This window comes from Squalius cephalus, assembly GCF_949319135.1.
Source record: "Squalius cephalus genome assembly, chromosome: 1".
Classification (NCBI taxonomy): domain Eukaryota; kingdom Metazoa; phylum Chordata; class Actinopteri; order Cypriniformes; family Leuciscidae; genus Squalius; species Squalius cephalus.
The window spans coordinates 39,353,262-39,371,811 of record NC_137122.1 but is presented as its reverse complement, the minus strand read 5'-3'; the positions used below and the strand labels follow the sequence as shown (position 1 = coordinate 39,371,811).

General features: G+C 34.6%; 2 protein-coding genes across 3 annotated transcripts in view; both read right to left on the bottom strand.

Annotated features, from left to right (window-relative positions):
- Positions 1-2,053: 2,053 nt before the first annotated feature.
- On the bottom strand, positions 2,054-13,166 carry LOC307161463 (uncharacterized protein). Of its 2 annotated transcripts, XM_079876184.1 has the most exons (16): positions 12,880-13,132; positions 10,081-10,165; positions 9,774-9,845; positions 9,185-9,244; positions 8,780-8,890; positions 8,545-8,686; positions 8,289-8,309; positions 7,662-7,700; positions 7,001-7,048; positions 6,850-6,897; positions 6,328-6,360; positions 5,405-5,428; positions 5,207-5,295; positions 5,037-5,060; positions 3,131-3,171; positions 2,054-2,970 (listed from the first exon to the last, which is right to left on the bottom strand). In XM_079876184.1, exons 2-15 carry the CDS (start codon positions 10,108-10,110, stop codon positions 3,136-3,138), a joined length of 777 nt encoding a protein of 258 aa, XP_079732310.1. In that variant the 5' UTR covers positions 10,111-10,165; positions 12,880-13,132; the 3' UTR covers positions 2,054-2,970; positions 3,131-3,135. The 2 variants fall into 2 exon arrangements, with proteins under 2 accessions (XP_079732310.1, XP_079732311.1); XM_079876185.1 differs by lacking the exons at positions 6,328-6,360; positions 6,850-6,897; positions 7,001-7,048 and having other exon boundaries at positions 12,880-13,166.
- A 932-nt stretch (positions 13,167-14,098) lies between these two features.
- cpt1a2b (carnitine palmitoyltransferase 1A2b) overlaps positions 14,099-18,550 on the bottom strand; it is a 43,798-nt gene continuing 39,346 nt past the window's right edge. The window contains exons 18-19 of the mRNA XM_079876176.1: positions 18,405-18,497; positions 14,099-15,199 (exon numbers count right to left, since the gene is read on the bottom strand). Coding sequence (XP_079732302.1) covers positions 15,089-15,199; positions 18,405-18,497 — 204 coding nt within the window. The 3' untranslated portion in view covers positions 14,099-15,088. The remainder of the gene's footprint in view (positions 15,200-18,404; positions 18,498-18,550) is intronic.

Below are 18,550 nucleotides of genomic sequence, written 5' to 3'. Positions count from 1 at the left end.
TGTATGCAGCCAGTTGCTAATAGTGCAGCGCTTTACATTGCGTCCCCACTGCGTATTAGCTATGTAATACGAAGTGACGATTCTCGAAAGGGAACATACTCGGTTACTAACGTAACCTCGGTTCCCTGAGAGTAAGGGAACAAGTATTGCGTAGCCTGCCGCATATTGCAATCTGTCAGGATTTGTCACTTCAGTCCTTGTCCTGCACCTTGTGATAAAGAGCCTCTTTCTTTAATTCCTGTGCCCTAGGTTCAATAACTTTCCTGGCTGGTTCCTTGTGTTTCCAACTCTGAAACTTTGTAAGCTCTTCAGTCTCGCCCTTGAACTTGGATTTTGCTTTGTCACAGAAAATGCACTGATTGGGAAACAAGAAGGAACACCTTCTTGGAGCTCCTTCAGATTGAATTGACAGAGATTTAACATGGCGCAGAGAGTCCTTTTTCAATGATGATGATTCACCAGATGTAGAAGCCTTTGACACTTGTAAACAATCTATTTTCCCTGCAAGCTTTTATAGCAGTATTGGTGATATCAAATTGTATCCAAAGGCAAGTCCTCTAATGTTAATGGAATTTGTTCACAAATATCTATCATGCGGTATGGTGAACTGCATAGCTGCTTAACAGAGTCTCATATATCGGATACTGTGTAGATATGATAGCTTCTTGCTTTCCGAAAGCCTGTAATTAAAAACTGTTGAAAAATTTAAGTTATGACTACAAAGGCATATCTTAATTATAGTTTCAAATACTTACTGAAATTGTTCCAAAAGAGAGAGCAGTGGGAGATGGCGATCTGCAGGTACCAACCGACGGCCACCAACTGCCAACTGCAAAGCCCCAACATTCCCAAACTGGGAGTTAGTCAACTTTTTGGACCTTTTTGGAATTTTTTCTGTAGTTTTTTTCTTTTTTTTAAAGTTAATTTGCTTTGTTTTGTTTACTTCAAAAGTAAAGCTATTTTCAGTTTCTTCAGGTTCAGGATAGGTGCAGTAAAAGGTTCAAATAAACCCCATTTCAGGCTGCTATAGTATAATAAAAACGTTGTCAAATTAGCTTTTTTTTTTGCTGTTTTTGACCATAGATGGTCAAGATGTTGTAAAATATAACAAATAACAATTTCCCTGGGTCAGAATTGTATAGAAAAATGTGTCCATTTGTCTCTGTGAGTTGTTTACATCAAAAGTTATGCCACTATATATCATATTGAGAGTTTTCGGGTTTGATGCAAAGGGTTAAAAATAAAGCATTTTGGACATTATTTCAGCTTGGTACCCAATTTAATCTTAAAATAGACACTTGAATGATAAAGAAATAACAGGTTGTGAAGAAAAAAAAAATCACCCTATGCGCTTGAGAAAACGAAAATATAGTTGATCCTCTACACATATTTGGCCATTTTTTTGCTATTTTTGTCCAGAAATAGGGTCAATATGTTGTCAAATGTCAAAAATAACCATTCCATTAAATTCCTGGGGTCAGAATTGTATGGGAAAATGTGTTCATTTGTCTCTGTATGTTGTTTACTTCAAATGTTATGCCACTTTCTATATTATTTTTTAGATTTTTCGGGTTCCGGTCGGGTGCAGCAAAGGGTTAAAAATGAAGCCTTTGGGACATTATTTCAGCTTGGTACCTGGCAGATTCTGAAAAGAGACACTTTAAAGATTTAAAAAAATCAGGTGGCATAAAAAAAGCCGGGGGGTGTGCGTGGACCCCTATTTCCATCTAGACTATTCTACAAAATATCTTATTTAACAGTTAACTATCCCTTTAAAAGAGACAGAAAATTACAAAAGGCTGTGTTTAATTTATTAAATCAGGCATGATTTTATTAAATAAAAACAAGTAATACAAAACAAAAACTGTTCAACACTTTTTTTACTGAAAAATGTGTGTTTTTTGTTTTGTTTTTGAATGGACAAAGCATCATTTCAGTATGGTCAGTTCTTTCTTTCTTTGTGAACCCACTAGTGAATTTACATTATGGAGTTAAAACATTTATAATATGGTAGCAAACAAACACATAACTATATATGAAGACAGAGACAATTAAAATGTAATTCAAATTTTTAATGAGAACTTTTTAGTGCCATTACATGAGGTTCAAGATATACATCATATTTCTTGTTTTATTGTGTGCATTTTGCAGCAAAATTTGCCATGGCCACTTCTACATACACAGAAGCATCAGTAAAAGATCAATAAAACACAATAAACATTCTGAGATACCCAGAACACAAAAATGCTGCATGCGTGTACCCTCTTACACACAGACATACCAAAATATAAACATATATTACATAAAATAAACAATAAAAAAATAACTGCTGAAAAAGACAGGATATATTAGATTTATTGTAGCAGTATATTAGCTGTAAATACTTTCCCTGGCCCTCGTTCCTTCCTAAAGAAACTCTCTGGCACAACCATTCAAGGCCTGAGCACTGAAGGGTATAGATTTTTTTTTTTATCCATATCATAACTGACAGGATCATCAGTGCACACTGAGTCATTTACATTTAATCATTTAACAGTCAGCGTTATTTCCAAAGCGACTTACAAAAAGGCAACTTCAAAAACCATGAGTAGAGGTGCTAGACAGATGAAGGATAACAGTTATGGAGGTAAATTCAAGACAATCACATTTAGAAATGGAAACATACAGGTTGTGTGGACGTGTTTGAGAATATAAAGCTGTATTTGTTTGGATGATCATGTCAGTCACAAATTCAAAGACAGCACAGTGCCATGCACATGTGGTAGCAATAACAGATGACTATAGAAACTGGCTGTGAAAAACAGTTCCAGACAGTCAACTGGAACAAAGCAGGTGAATAGCATGGATTAACTGTTTTCAAATACTGTTGACAGACAAACAGATTAGATATGTGCATAACCTCTATTGTTAAAATAGAAGAGAGCAGCTTAAAAAAAGTCTATCTTCCTGAAGCAGTAAAATGTCCATTTACTGCAGGGTAGAGGAGAGAAAAAGAAGAAGAATGTGATTAATCAAACATTCTTCTCTATAATGTGATGTGTACAAGGCTGAACAATGTCCAGGTTGTAAAAACTTGATATGTATCCTGCACATTGTAACCCTTTTCCAAAAGCTACAAAGTTGGTGTTACCTTATTCAGATGCCCTTAAGGGCCTCATTCTCTCCAGATGTCTGTAAAAAGAAAAAATAAAGATTTATTACCTTACAAATTGAATTGGTCACTACTAAAGGCATTATGCTAACCATCACTGAAAAATCTGCTATCTTAACCCTTTAAGTGTCACTCCCCTTTTTTTAAATATACATGAAAATGCACATTTCGACTTTAAATAGTTGTAATTAAAGAATGCTTTGGAGTATAGACGTAAAATTGGTCTTGTTTTAAAGAAGATATTTGGCAGATTTTTGTTGAAGTGAAATAAATTAAGAAAGTGAAAGAAAAAAAAGTTATAGAAGTTTGAGTTTAGGAAAATGTACAATGTAAAAAATTTAATTATTCATATTTTATATAAAATATATATTTTTAAAACCTGGCCGACTCTAAAACTGCTAGAAAATCAAAGCCAAAAATCTGAATAAGTTGTGTTTCAAATTTTAGGTTGATATCTCAAAAAATGAGCTTTCAGTGAGATATTGTTTGGGCGCAGTACCAAACATTTTCACTAGGTGACAACCAGACTCCATTACTGCCCATATAAGGGCACCTCCATTTCCATATGTGTTATTAAAAACATTTTAATATCTTTTTTTCTAAAATAATTTAATGGATTATACCTTTTGAACTCTTGGCATGAAAACAAACTGAGGTTTCAACCATTCTTTCATGATTTTTCATGTTCATTGCTATTTCAAAATAAAGGTCTGAACACGCCTTAGGAATATGAAAATATTCTTGTTGCAAATTGATAAATTACAGCTCCTCTCTAATTTATTTTGAAAATCATTCACCAAATATGAAAACTAGAGTTTGTAAGCTTTCAAATGATATATAGTTTGTCAAGATTAGTTTATGTTTATTATAGGATATTACTGTTTTAAATATGTAATGATTTTGGGCCCACCGGTGGGCCGGTGAAATTTACTGGCTTCATTAATGGAAGTTCCTGGTAAGGTGGTGGACAAATCTACAAAATATTCAATTAATTCTAAAGAAAAAAAAGTTAAAAGAAATAATACTAAAAAAGATTGCCATGTAAGCAAATAAATGATTTCCAGTTTATTTAAATTTTCAAATTTGATCAAATGTTTACTATATTTTTCCCTGAACAGGTAGCAATAAATGCTCAGTGTGCAATGTATAAATACTCTGTATGTACTTAATTTGAAATTATTTATGGATCCTCTTTTATATAGCAGTGCCGTAACCCCCATAGACACTGAGAGGGAAAAGTCCTCTTAATAATCAGATAAGGCCAAATTGTCCCCCCAATATCTGACATTCCTGATGCTGCTCTGTGGTTCTTCATTACGCACCACTTTGTTTGTTGTTAAGCTGGTGTGTGTGTGGTGGTCGTTCTGGCGCATATGGCTGCCGTCGCATCATCCAAGTGGATGCTGCACATTAGTGGTGGATGAGGAGATTCCCCCCTTCCATATGTGAAGCGCTTTGAGGACCCAGAAAAGCGCTATATAAATGTAACAAATTATTATTATTATTATTATTATTAAAGTTAAAAAATATATATTTTTAAATGTGGGTGGTCAATGTCAGAATGGTTGAGACAAATCAAAGAATGCAAACAAAAGAAGATGTTTTGAAGAATGTTAGTAACCAGACAGTTGACGGCACCCATTGAATTATATAGTAGGAAAAAATACAATGGAAGCTACCACAACTGTCTGGACCAACATTCTTCAAAACATCTTATTTAAAAGTGAACTATCCATTTAAAAGGAAAAGAAAATGACACAGAACTCAAGTTAATGAGGACTGTGTGCTGTGCTTAATTAAGTTTAAGATATAAACAGCTAAACCCCCTAAACCTGGGTGGTTACAGCATCTTGGTTTAGAGATGCCGAGCAAGTAAGAGACTCACATGCTTGGTTGTAGTCCTTTGTTTCTGTAAAAAAAAAAAAAAATTTTTTTAATTTATTTCTTATATTAGACAAAAAAGTAGCATATCTGAGGTTAAAAAGCCTTACCCAAAATAACCTACTTTAATTTTATACAAACTCACAAGCCACATTAATGCTTAGACCTTTTTACCTGGAAATGGATTAACACCAACAGGAGGAATAGAACGATATTCAGTAGTAGAGAGAAAACAAGGAATCCAGAACATGTTTTAATGGTACCTTGAAAAAAAAAAGAAATATTTTGGTTTACAAAGAGATTTGCAGGGAGAGAGAGAAGAATGGCAAGCAAAAATAATTGGTCAGAAAAACCCACAGCTGTCACACTTACTCTGGGCATCTTTTAATGCTTCCTCTGTAGTAAAAAGGGGAAACCATACAAAAGCATGAGATATAGAAGCCATCGTCAACTTAAAAGATGATACAGTGATATGAGAATTCATGATAAATTATAAAACGTGTGGTTTGTTGGCTTATGATTTTAAAGATGATCTAATATGGTTAATAGGGGAAAAAAATCGATGTTAGTTTTTATTGAACAAAGTTTTTTGTAATTATTGCAATGTACAAAATTATTAGTGATTAGTAAATGGCTATATTAGTGAGATTAGTAATAAGTGGCAATGCACAAACTGTGGAAATTTTATTAGTGCACCTGCTATATCTACTCAGCCAATCATCAGCAAGTCAATGAGTCTGAGTTTGTATACATAATGTTGACTTTGACCATGGCATGACTGTTTGTACTAGTGTTTCAAAACCCAATGATTTACACTCTCTCATATATGCACAATATGACGGATAGCCTGCCCCAGACCACACTGGATTACACTCTTAGAAAAAGGTTTTATGGGGTTCTATATAGAATCCTAAGGTTCTTGACTCAATGTTAAAGAACCTTAATGCCAAAAAGGTTATATAAAAGAAGAAATGTCTTAAATGATTGCATAATACTTTCATGTTTAAAGTTTTATTTCAATTTTTACTAGTGATAAAGTATGTTTACGAGATGTTTAATTCATAAAATGTAATAGAAGTAATGAATTACTTACAACTAAATCCATAAAATGATCCTATGATTGGAACCCCCTTAAACAGTTCTGCGCCTGACAGAATTCTATATAGAACGTTTTCTTCTAAGACTAATGCCACTAAAGGCACAGTCCTATCAAGTTAAAGTGGCTGCTGAGTGAATACTGAAGGCATTATGCTACTCATTACAGATGAAGCTGCTCTCACAAGAGACAAACTTACTTTCTGTAGGTGCTGATGAAACGGTTGACGAATCTACAAAATATTGCATATTCACATTAAAAACAGAATTGAATAAGGCCATAAAAGACTGATCTCCACATATGAGCAAAGCAAGCATATTTGCAGTTACATTTCTGTTTTATTCAAATCTGATCAAATTTGTACTATTATTTTTCTAAACAAAGGTAGGATTTAATGCTTACTGTATTAAATGCAAATGATAATCGTCTTTATGCAACTCTACAGATTCGGGGCTGGTTTCACAGATAGGGTTTAGATTAAGCCAGGACTAGGCCTTAGTTAAATTAGGACATTTAAGTAGCTTTTATAAACGTGCCTTAGAAAAAAAAACATTACAGGTGTACATCTTGAAACCAAACAATGGCACTGATATATTTTAAGACATGCCAATTCAATTAGCTTTAAGTTAAAACAGCTGAAACAGGCATTTAAGTCTAGGACTAGGCTTAAGCCTTGTCTGTGAAACCAGGCATTGATGTCTTCAATACTGAATTTGCTTACTTTCAGGAGCAGTGAAGTTTGGGCTGACCGTTGTTAATGATGGTGAGCCTATGTATTAGAAGACGTGATATGATGTCAATTCAGATGACAGTCAAAGCATCTGCATTGTAATCTGTTTTGTGTATTTGAATACAATACTGACTTTGCTTACTTTTATGAGCTGTGGTGACTGAATCGACCGATGTAAAAAATGTTGTGTCTTATGTGATTTAATAGAAAACAGAGTTTTACAGTTAGATTCAACAGAACTATATAATACCAGGCATGTGCTCAGAAAGTGGATATATGTACAAAAATTGTTGATAAATCTGAATCTAAATCTGTACTAAATCTGACTAAATCTGTACTATAAAAATACAGTATGTATTTTTTTAAAAGCCCAAAGCATGTAAATTACAACAGTTTGTGTTATTGCAAAAAAAAAAAAAGTTATCCTTTGAATATTAAGTTTTACCCAAGCATTATCTTCAGGTTCATACAGTATGTGGTTCAACAAGTAAAAAACCCAGAAATGCTTGTCAAAAATAGCAGACAGAAAAAGAGATACTTTGTGGCTAGTTTACCATATTACACCATACATTTTACAACACCATATTAATAATTGGGTTTGTTTAGTAGCGCTTTTTTAGTTAATGTAGTTTCAAATAGTTTGATCTAACATAAAACTTTGATTGAAATATTTATATTCATATCCATAAATATTTATATTACACATGTAAATGAATGATCTGTTAAAATTGTAATACTTGTGAGTGAGTTAAAATATCTGTGTTTGCATACGTGAAAATAAAATAAAAACTGAGTTAGCTTACTTTCAACAGCAGTGATGCTTGGGCTGATCGTTGTTTTGCCTATGTGATTAAAAAAACGTGGTATATTACACATAGTTTCAACATATAGCAATGATTTCTGTGCTACAGCACACAGAGATGAATGTATAATACTGTGTGTTCTCAGAGAGCTATAGAAATCAGTTTCATGGAAATAATTCAAATTTAACAGTAAGAGTTACTAGAAACATCCAGACCAAATTTCATTTTTTTTTTAAGCACCGTTTTCAGCTTCATATCTGGTTCAGCAAGAATTGTAACAATTAAGTTTAAGATACAATTCTCACTATTAAATAGTTGCTTATCAGCAAGCAAATTTCTAGGATATTGGCTATTTATTAATACTTATAAATTACATATTAATGCCTTATTCTGCATGACCATATTCTACATCCCTTAATCCTCCCAATACCTAAACATAACAACTACCTTACTGACTATTAATACGCAGTAATTAGGAGTTTATTGGGGCAAAAGTCGTAGTTAATAGTTGGTTAATAGTGAGAATAGGACCCTAAACTAAAAGGTGACCAAAACAACAACTCCTTTTTAGAAAGAGAAAAAAAAGATACATTGTGGATAAAAGGGAGACAAAGTCAAATAACTTACTTTTTGATGGACATTTCAGATCTAAGTAGAAAAGTGAGAGAATGTGAGCAAAATCTGCATTTTATATTCATAACTACATATTTACCACTCCATGCAATTGTGTTTGTATATTAAATATTCTGGCTTATTAAATGTTTTCAGCTACTAATAGATGGAAGTCTTGCCAATGAGATTTATGGTGGCCATTGATCATTAATAAAGGTTGGGCAAAAAGGGAAAGAAACAGGGTAAATGATGAAAGGTTAAATGTCCATACCTGATACTGATCCATTGCAAGATCTTCTGTACATATCACCAAATACGGTTGCATTAACCCAGCTTACTGTGTAAGCATCTGTGCAATTGAGATCCGCACAAGACATTTCTAAAATTGTAGGATCACTGATTTGAAAAAAATTCTAGAAGAACAGGAAAATCATGCCGTCAGAAATTATTCTATTTGATATTCAAAACAGAATGACAAAATATGATAGAATAAGAAGTATACTCACTGATAGCATTATTTCAAAAGTTTCTAGTATCTTGAATTTCTTCTCATCCTTTTTCTTATTTTTAGTCCAGGATGTGCATAGAGTGTTGATTACTGAAAGAAGCTCGTTCTCCTGATAAAACAGTCACACAGGACACACTGATTAAACAGGAAAATATCATAACCATAACATAACCATTATTATTTACCAAACTCAATTATTTAAACTAAAATCCATACCATACATATAGACTGACTGATAATTGCAGTTTTGTGGCTGAAGTTAATAAATTGTTATATATAATATGTCTGTCTTTTTCTGTACAAATACATACAACATCGCAAGTGGCTAATACTGCTTATTATACACAACTACAAATAAAAGTAAATAAGTAAATAAAAGTCATCTAATGTTGTTTGCTCTTACCTTCGTTTCAGATGGATACATTTTAATTTTGAATATGTGGTCTTCCAACAACTCATCATACTATGAGGATTCAAAGAAGATACAGTATCTTAAGTGATTTATTTTTTTACAATGATTGTAGATTATCCTGATTATTGCATGGCTAGATTTTGTGAAAATAAAGACACCACACTACTACAATAGACATGAATCAAGCACATGGATGTCAGGTAACAGTTTACACTTTAGGGGTTATTAATCAAAAATATTTGACCATGTACTCCATCGTCTAGTGTATGAATTCACTAAGCTTATTTAGTCATACAGCAGGATATTTCAGGACAGTATATACAGTGACCTCAACAAGTATTTGGATAAGACTTGTAGAAGAAATTTCATTACATTACACTCAAAATATCAAACCAAATGTCATCTGCAAACAAATGATGCTAGAGCCTTTCTAAAGAACTAATTTCACTTGTCTGAACCACTGTTTCAGTCTTTTTTAACCTACAGTGGCCTAATAATATATTTTAACCTGGCCACTTTTAGACTGAATTGAATACTGTGTGGAGCAGAAAATATCCAAAACAATGAAGAATAGACTCACCAGATGTATCTTCAAATCTTGAAGCATGCACTCAGATTGGGCATGCTGAATGTGAGTGATGAGTGAAAATGCCTGTGAGGGAAAGAGAAGCAATCAAGTTCCTTCTCTGGACAGGAGAACATTCTCTGGACATTATTTCTATCATTTGAAATAATGTGTCTTATAAGTCTGTAAAACACTGTGACTAGGCTTCTTGTAATACAATGTCCAAAAAATTTAAACAACACTACATGATCAAACTGAAAGGCTTAAACATTTCATTCCATGGACCTCCACTATTAGCGAAGACTTAGTGATTGTAACTCACAGTGATGTATATCCAGACTTTCCCAGTCATTACGGTGCTTTGTTACATCACAGTTCAGCTCCATATAACACAGTGCTTTGCCTTGCTGATGCATAACATGGGGAACATAGAGGAGAGTCAGAGCAAGAGAGAAAGTATTTAAGAAATGACACCAAAGATGGCCAAAAAATAAATCATATAAATTTAAGATTGACGATTAGCTCATTCTATAATGGACTCAGTTTATCGATTCGTCTAGCCAAATGCACTGACTCTTTTATCTTCATTACTAATGGTTCCACAGAGAGAGAAAAAAAACATCTAGTGGCCTCTAGAGAAACTTTAATGGATTTTCACATAAAGGACACAGAGCATGTATATGCAGCAATGAGTGCAAACTTCAAGGGTATTAACCCCTTGCTCATCACCCCCAATTTTGGCAAGTGCTGCATACATGAAATGCCCAAAATAAAAAGGTTACTGCTCATAAGTAATTCTGAATAGAAACATAACACACATACATTTAGAAAGCCAACCCTTGAGAGTTTATAGTTCAAGACTCAAAATTAACCACTGTTATTAATATTGAGATATATAAGCTCAAACATATTTTGAACTAAAATAATCTGGGATCACCAGTGATCCCTGTCAGGTAAGGGGTTAACAAACACTAATATTACTGAAGTGGAAAGAGTGTATACTCAGTTATAAATCCTCTGAAGTTGTCAACCAAGTATACAAAATTTAAGCATTAATATCAGTAAGGACAAATGCATGCATGTGATTACACAAAATCTGTATTTCCCATCTCCAGTCCTCGGGACACACCTCCAAGAATGTTGCAGACATCTCCCTATTAGTGAGACATCTAAACATTCTGGAAGGTGTTTCACTGTGGACTGGATTTGAGAAACACAGAATTACGCCTCATTAATACCTGTAAAGTAACCAGAGGGACTCAAATATCAATGAAAGTGCAATGAAGCACTGGGCCCTTTAACTACAGCACAGATTAGTGTCATATTGATCCATCACAAGGGTTTTAACATTCAGGCCTGGTTTCACAGACAGGGCTTAGATAAGATTAGCCTAGGCCTTTGTTCAATTAGGACATTTAAGTAGCTTTTATGAAGTTGTGTTGTGGCACATCCAATGGCACATTTTCAGTGGCACATGCCGCTTAAAGTTATGGTGCAATAGGGATGAAACGTTTGATATTGAAAAGAAAAACGTTTTCATAATTGCTTACTCATTTTTTTATTCATTCACTAAGCCTTATATAATGCATGGCAGTTGAGTGCACAATATGAAGAAGAAGAGAATTAGAGCTGTCACAGAAAAAACTTTGTCACATGTGTGGAAAAACGCATTATCACACCTAGAAATGCAACTATAGTGTATATGTATATACATACACTTAAATAGACACTTGTAGCTGATTGCGAAAGTTGTTTTAAAGTCGGCATGAAACGGAAGTTGCAAATGTCTTTTCTTCCCTATTGTGACATATACATATATACATATATATATACACATACATATATATATATATATATATATATATATATATATATATATATATATATATATATATATCCAATGAAACGCTTCCTTGGATGTTTGTGGTTTGCTATTGCTGTGATGTCATGTGAGCAACAGGTTTTCCCTCCTTCACGCCAGTCAACAAGTCATCAGAGATGAGAAGAGATGTCTTTGCAAGAAGGAGTGGAAGTTATTTTGATTAAAGGTTACGAGCGCTCATGAATTAAAAAAAATAATAATGATGTGCACAGTGCACTGATAAATCATTTTTAATAGCCTAAATAGGCTACTGCAATTTCATGGTGATTTAAGACAAGACAAGGCACATATATTGGCCCAGCAAACATGCATGTTTTTTTCTAATATTATTGCATTAGTATAATAAAGCCAAAGTCTAGTCATTATTTTGATTTGAGGAGACTGTCTCGCGTATCCATCCTTCAAGACTGACGGCAGAAGGCCCATGCGTGAGTGACCTCTGAGGCTGAGACCCTGCTTGTTGTGACCACAAACACAACTAGCCTATTCTTCATTATAGTCAGTGGTAGAACTTTTCATTCTGTAACATGTTCTACAGATATTGGATAGGAATGGCAGCACCCGTCCCGTGCTCTCACTCAAAACTCTCTAAAACCCCGTTAACCACCCGGCGGCAACATGAATCGATCGATCTCATTCATTTTCCCACAAAGGACACTGAACAGACAGCTGTTTAGACAACGGTTAACACTGAATTATACGTGTAGACAAACAGCTCGATGACCTCATAGCTGGCTACTGCAATGGATAGGCTACATGTCCTGAAGGTAGGCTATATGCAATATTATTAAAAGCATGCAACATCAGACATACATTTTTTTTTAAATAATGTATCAGAACCATCATACGTTGGGGAAATGCCTACTAAGTTACTGCCAAACAGAAGGATGAAAACCTCGTTGCGCACAAACATCCAGCGTGCTACACATGCTCCCCAGAACATGCCGTCACCAGGTGTGCAGCAGCCGTCAACAGCGAGTGCCAGTGGCAAGAGAGCCCCAGTTGTCATTCCACTCAATATTAATACCGATACTGTTGGCTTTACAGATCAAACAGCCGCACAACAGGACAGAAAAAGCCGGAAAAGTAGCATAATAGATAACTACCCAAACAATAGCTTTATCATGTGTATTAATACTTAAGAAGTAAATAAATACATGTTATAATAATAAAACCCCAATGGAGATTTTAATTCGAAAATCATACATCTAATAGCACTCTCTCAAATATACGCCTTACCTTTCAGCCGCCTAGTCTTGATCTGCAACATACTTTCGCTTTCCTGCCTGAAGCAACGAGCCCCCCTTGTGTTGCTGGGAGTTTAAAATCCCCCTAAGAAACCAGACAGGAAACGGGAGAAAGTGACGGAGTGGAACATGAGTGTTTATTTAGAGTAAACGATGTTCGTACGTAGCGTGGGTTTACTGGGCTAAGAGTAGTGCTGTTTAAAAACCAACCGCAACTTTAGGCGCAATCTCTGACAAATGGAGAAAGTCCCCACCCCCTTTCGCGGCACCGTTTGCTGTAGGACTTCTAATGTCAATCAAACTTTTTTTGTTTAGCAACGTGTAATATAAAAGTAATACGTAGGAAAGATGTCACAGGAATACCTCAAATTTCATAGCAATATAAACATTTTATTTGACCTTATTTACCTAAAGTGTCTCTCCAACAGTTAAGTTTGTCACCTACAAAGGTAGTCAAACTCTGCTTGAACACATATAGGCCTACTCATGTTTCCCTGAGATGTTCATATACAAGAAGTCATTTGAAAGGCAAATATAAATGACAATTACAAATTACAGTATAATTGAATATTACAGTAACAGAACAATTCAATGTTGTTCCTCCTTAAAAAAAAAAAAAAAAAAAAATCGGTACAAATCGGTAACAATACTTTGCTATATTTTAAGTAGTGGCCAAAAGTGATGTCCAGCCTAGGAAAATAAACATTTATTCGAATATTATTAAAAACTTTTGTCAGCCTATTGCGTAGTTGGGCTTGTAGTCAATTGTTTTATTTGTGATAACACAATGACAAATGTTAAATTGTGCTGACATAATTTTTGGCCTGGCTGTCATACAAACAAATTATGAACAATGCAAAAATGAGAGAACCAACAAAATATTAATAACTGATTGTGTTGTAGTCAACATATGGATTTTTTTTTTTTTTTTTTTTTTTTGTGTGTATAGTTTATAAAAACCTGTACCTATTTGTTTGTCTTTGTGCCAAATAATTTTTCTTTAACCAAGTTTTGTTCTTCCTCATTTAAAATATTTGGAAAATAATAAAAAGTTCCTCATTTTGATGGTTTAATCAAACTTGTAGGGTCACTAAAAACAAATATCCCATCCGGATATCATATCACTTAATAGTAATCACAATTAGTATGCTGCCATTCAGTTCCCAAGAATTCTCTAATGCATTACTTTACTGAGCTGCATCAGCTGTCAGTCTTAATGGATCACCCTTTTGGCAAATTGATCCATTAAATATCTGGCAAGAGACTGATGCCATGTCACATCTGAACCAGTGCCTGTCCAGATAACGTCACTTCACAGATTATTTTTTTCTTCAAGGTTTGTCTGGTCAGCACGGCACAACATAATTTCAGCAGAGCACCGGACATCGACACCAATGAGAATGCTATAATTGATAGTACTGTAGACCTCATTGGTTACAGAGACAGATGTAATTACCTCAAATGATCAATTTAGTGTTATCTGACAACTGCTAAAGACATTTTATGTCTGATATTCCAAAAGAGAAAAAAACACAGCTGATTTCTTGAATGGAGGGGGAATCTTCCTTGCCAGCAAAATAATCTTCTCGTCAAATTCATTTACAAAACAATGAAATTCAACACACACATTAAAAGCTACACTACACTACAAGAAAAACTCTGTATCTTATTTACCCCTAAAAGGTTGGTAGTAGTACATTTAGGGTACAATATAACTACTCTATGGTATGAATTTGCACTTTTTGGTGGATTATAAAGGAACAAAAATTGTCCCTTTAAGGTACCAAAAAGGTAAGATTTTTTCACATATTTTTTCTCACAGTGAATAAAAATAACAGAACGTATTAGTGTGAAAGCTTTTGTGAGAGATTTAAAGCTGTACAGAAACCACACAGCCTATCTTCATAACCACACCCTGGAAAGACAAATATGTCAACAAACTTGAACCCGCGCAAAACGAGCCGGCAATCAGACAGACAAATGTAATTCCTCAGGACACTTATTTTAGTGGTATATTGTATACAGAAAACCGCCATAGCAAATTAGCAAAACCAGTTATTTTCAGTATTGACAATAAGATAGCTCCAATATATAGCAGACTCAAACCTACAACCATCAAAGAATTAAATATAAAATCCACAAATTACATAAATAGAAACCAGTCTTCAAACAAATGTGCATCCAGTCTTCCTGTAAGAATTTTATGACTGTTTGGCAGGGTTGGCTTTTGTTGCTTCCTTGAAGCCTGGGTTCAGCAGAGACATAAGATCCATCATGGCTTGACTGATTTGAGAGCCAAATTTATGAGAATCCTATGAACAAGAAAAAATAGAACACTGCATTTTAGTTTCTATTCAGGAGTACAAGAGAAATACATAATTTGCTCAGTGCAATCGCACCCTAACCCTATCCATAACCCTGTCGCTTAACACAACTCCACCCATAAGGTCCACAGAGGGGGAGCTGGACATTATTTTGTTCTGCAGTGAGCACCACTTGTCATTTTTAGGGAACACAAAAACACCATTCATCGCATTATGAAATAAAATCACATTTCTTGCAGAGCAGGACATCAAGTGCATTATATAGCTGAGAATACTAAATTCTTTAAAGTCTAACTGTACTTACATGGTAGATTTTTTGTTTCTGTTGTATAGTCTCAATTTGAATTCAAAATAACTGTCCAACTGCTAGCTGGTAAAGTTAAATTATGTTATATTATGTTGTCATGCAGATCTGAGTCATCAAAATCTGGGTCTATTATATAGAAAAAACGATACTGGAGGATCCGAAACACAAAATACACAGAAAATATATACAAGATGCATAAATCAAAGATACGGACACTAATCCTTACTAAACTCAAGTGCATCATGATTTTCTAAAATAAGATTATTTGCTCTTTTATTTAATATTCTTAATAATAAATGATTATAGATTATAACAAGCATTTTTAATTGTCAGTCTAGACACATATTACACAATAACATTTTTAATTTTAAATCTGAAACCTGAAATACAGTATATTCTATATCAGACTATATCAGATGTATTACTCTTTTTTCCTTTAATAACTTGCTTTTTGTACTTTGTACTCAGGGTTGCCAAGTTTGTGGTTTTCCAGCGGAATTTAGCTACTTTTAAACTTGCCGCAGGTCAATTTTGTCTAGCGGTTTAAAGGTTTGACATGTTGCATAAATAGTATTTGACTGAAAAGCTTGTATTGAAATATTTTGCATTCTACCCATGAAAATTGTGCTAGATGATGAGCTTTGTGAGGGAAGAGCCTTTATGAAAACTGTCTGTTTATAATCACTAGGCTACTATATGTGATTTTCAAGTTGAAATAGTGTATAACATATAACAGTGACTGTAAAATATTGTTATAGTTTTAATTAAGTAAATAAATTGTTACCGTTAGTTTATATGTATGTATGCATAATGGGTTCTGTATTAGCCAATCAGATGTGGTTACATCATTACATGGGGATTAGTTCATTGCTTGTTACGTTTAGCGGCAGATGCTTGCAGGCTCCGGTACAGATGGTTGTATACAAACCCAACGGCGCTGGGCAAGAGCATAAAACCCCCGTTGTTGTACAAGTGTGTCTTAAAGTAGAACTCCAGTCAATTTTAACATTGAGCTCATTTTTTTGTACATTTGGAGTGCTGTCAGTACAGAGAACAACGACAAAAATCGGTGTTGCCTACACCGTGTTATCCTCTTTTTAAAATTTGCACCCTGTTGACTTCAATGGGGCAAGTTTTAAACCTGCTTTTAGCCTCTTAACATCCTCTAACATCAGAGTGAACACGAGTGAATCTGACTGCAGTAGATGTGAATGAAATGGATAAAAATGATGTTATTTAAGCCAGCGCAAATACCTGTATTTACATCCTGTTTTCTTTTGAAGTCCAAAGTAGTCGATTGCCGAGTTCACGCGCGTGATCATAGGTAACTAAACCTATGCGCGTGAACTCGACAATCGACTACTTTGGACTTCAACCGAAAACAGGATGTAAAATCCTGTAAAATCCTGTAATGTAAAAATCTGGTGGGGACGCGTACCCACCAGATTTCGTCATGAGTCATTTTGTACCCACCACTTTTAACTACCATCCATCTTAATTTGACTTTTGGTTCGATTTTTTTGACCGTTTTCAGTGGTTGTGAGGAGCAATATGAGAGAGAAATTTGGTAATCATTGTCTGACCCAACAAAAAAACATTAAAATATTCATTTTATTTTATTTTCCGTGTTTGCATTTATGAGGGAAAAAAACAACGTGTCAGTTCTCGGACCTGAGCGCTCTGAAAGCGGCACTAAAAGACTGCTTTAAAACTTTCACAGAGACCTCAAACAGAACAGCTGCTTTTCTTTAAAGTGAATTTCGTTTTGTATTAATTATATCTTCATTTTAATCAATGTTTCATGAACCAATTGCCTGGATTTAATAAATAAGAAGTAAATATAGCAGAATCATGACATGGAGGCGCCGGCGAGTGAACTGGAGTTCGTCTCATAAATGAACCGAAACTCAGCGTATAATGCACATTCACAGCGTATTTAGACACATTTAGACGCAGTCATAATCATTACTTTTACATTACTTTGTGGCAAGCTTTATGCGTGCGGTCGTGCGCTTGAGTGCGGCTATAGTATGTAAGCTCATTATCCTGTAGGCTATATAAGTAATTAAATTAATAGGCTATAAAGGGGCGATTTGTCCACGAATGACTTAAATGAACAACTAGCCTACTAGTCGACTAGGAAAAAAAAACTTTTAGTCGGAAGCAGCCCTTATTCCACATATTTTCGAACCAGGCAACAGGACATCTGGGTTGAGCGAGCGACCCTGCGGAATGAACGAGCGGAGCGGAATATTCAGAAATGCACTCTCCACTCACGAGCTCTGATCGGAACAAACCCGAACCTCACTGTCTGCTGAACTTGCGCAGAAACATCAAAATATAACCAGCTTTTTAAAATGGTTTTTAAAACTAAACACTATTTTAGCACAAATTATGAGCTTATTGGCGATTTGTTTTTATAATTATTGACAAAATTAGAATATAGTAAAAGTTTTTTTTGTTTTTTTTTTACATTTTGGGTGGGCCTGTTGAAAAGTGGGGCCATGCCTGAGCTACGGGACATCGTCTTTCAAAACATAACCTGCGCGAAAGAGAGAAAAAAATGAATGCGTCATTGTACCCAGCACTTCTGAAAATGCACTTCCGAATGCGTCTCTGTCCCCAGCACATTTCAAACCAAACTGACGCCTATGCGCCCAGCCCTAATTTGTACTTTACTTGTTTAACTGCTTTATATAAATTATTATATTGAGAATTTGGTAAAAATTTTGATAATTTATTGTGTATAAGTTGAACTGGATACTGTTATTAAGCCAATTTGCAGTGCAGAACAAGAAGTCAAAATAATGTCATGATCCGGACATTCAAAATATCTTTGTAAAAAGACAAGCAATTCATTGTTCTGAAATTATGCTTCACACTTACAGTCTCTGTGCAGGAGCGCTTGCAGGACACATGGAAGTTGATCATTTCCTCTCCCATGATGATGTAAGAGACACCGTAGCCATCATCAGCCACCTTACAGAGAAACAAAACACGAACACAGTGAACAAAGGAGTGCCTCTACCTGT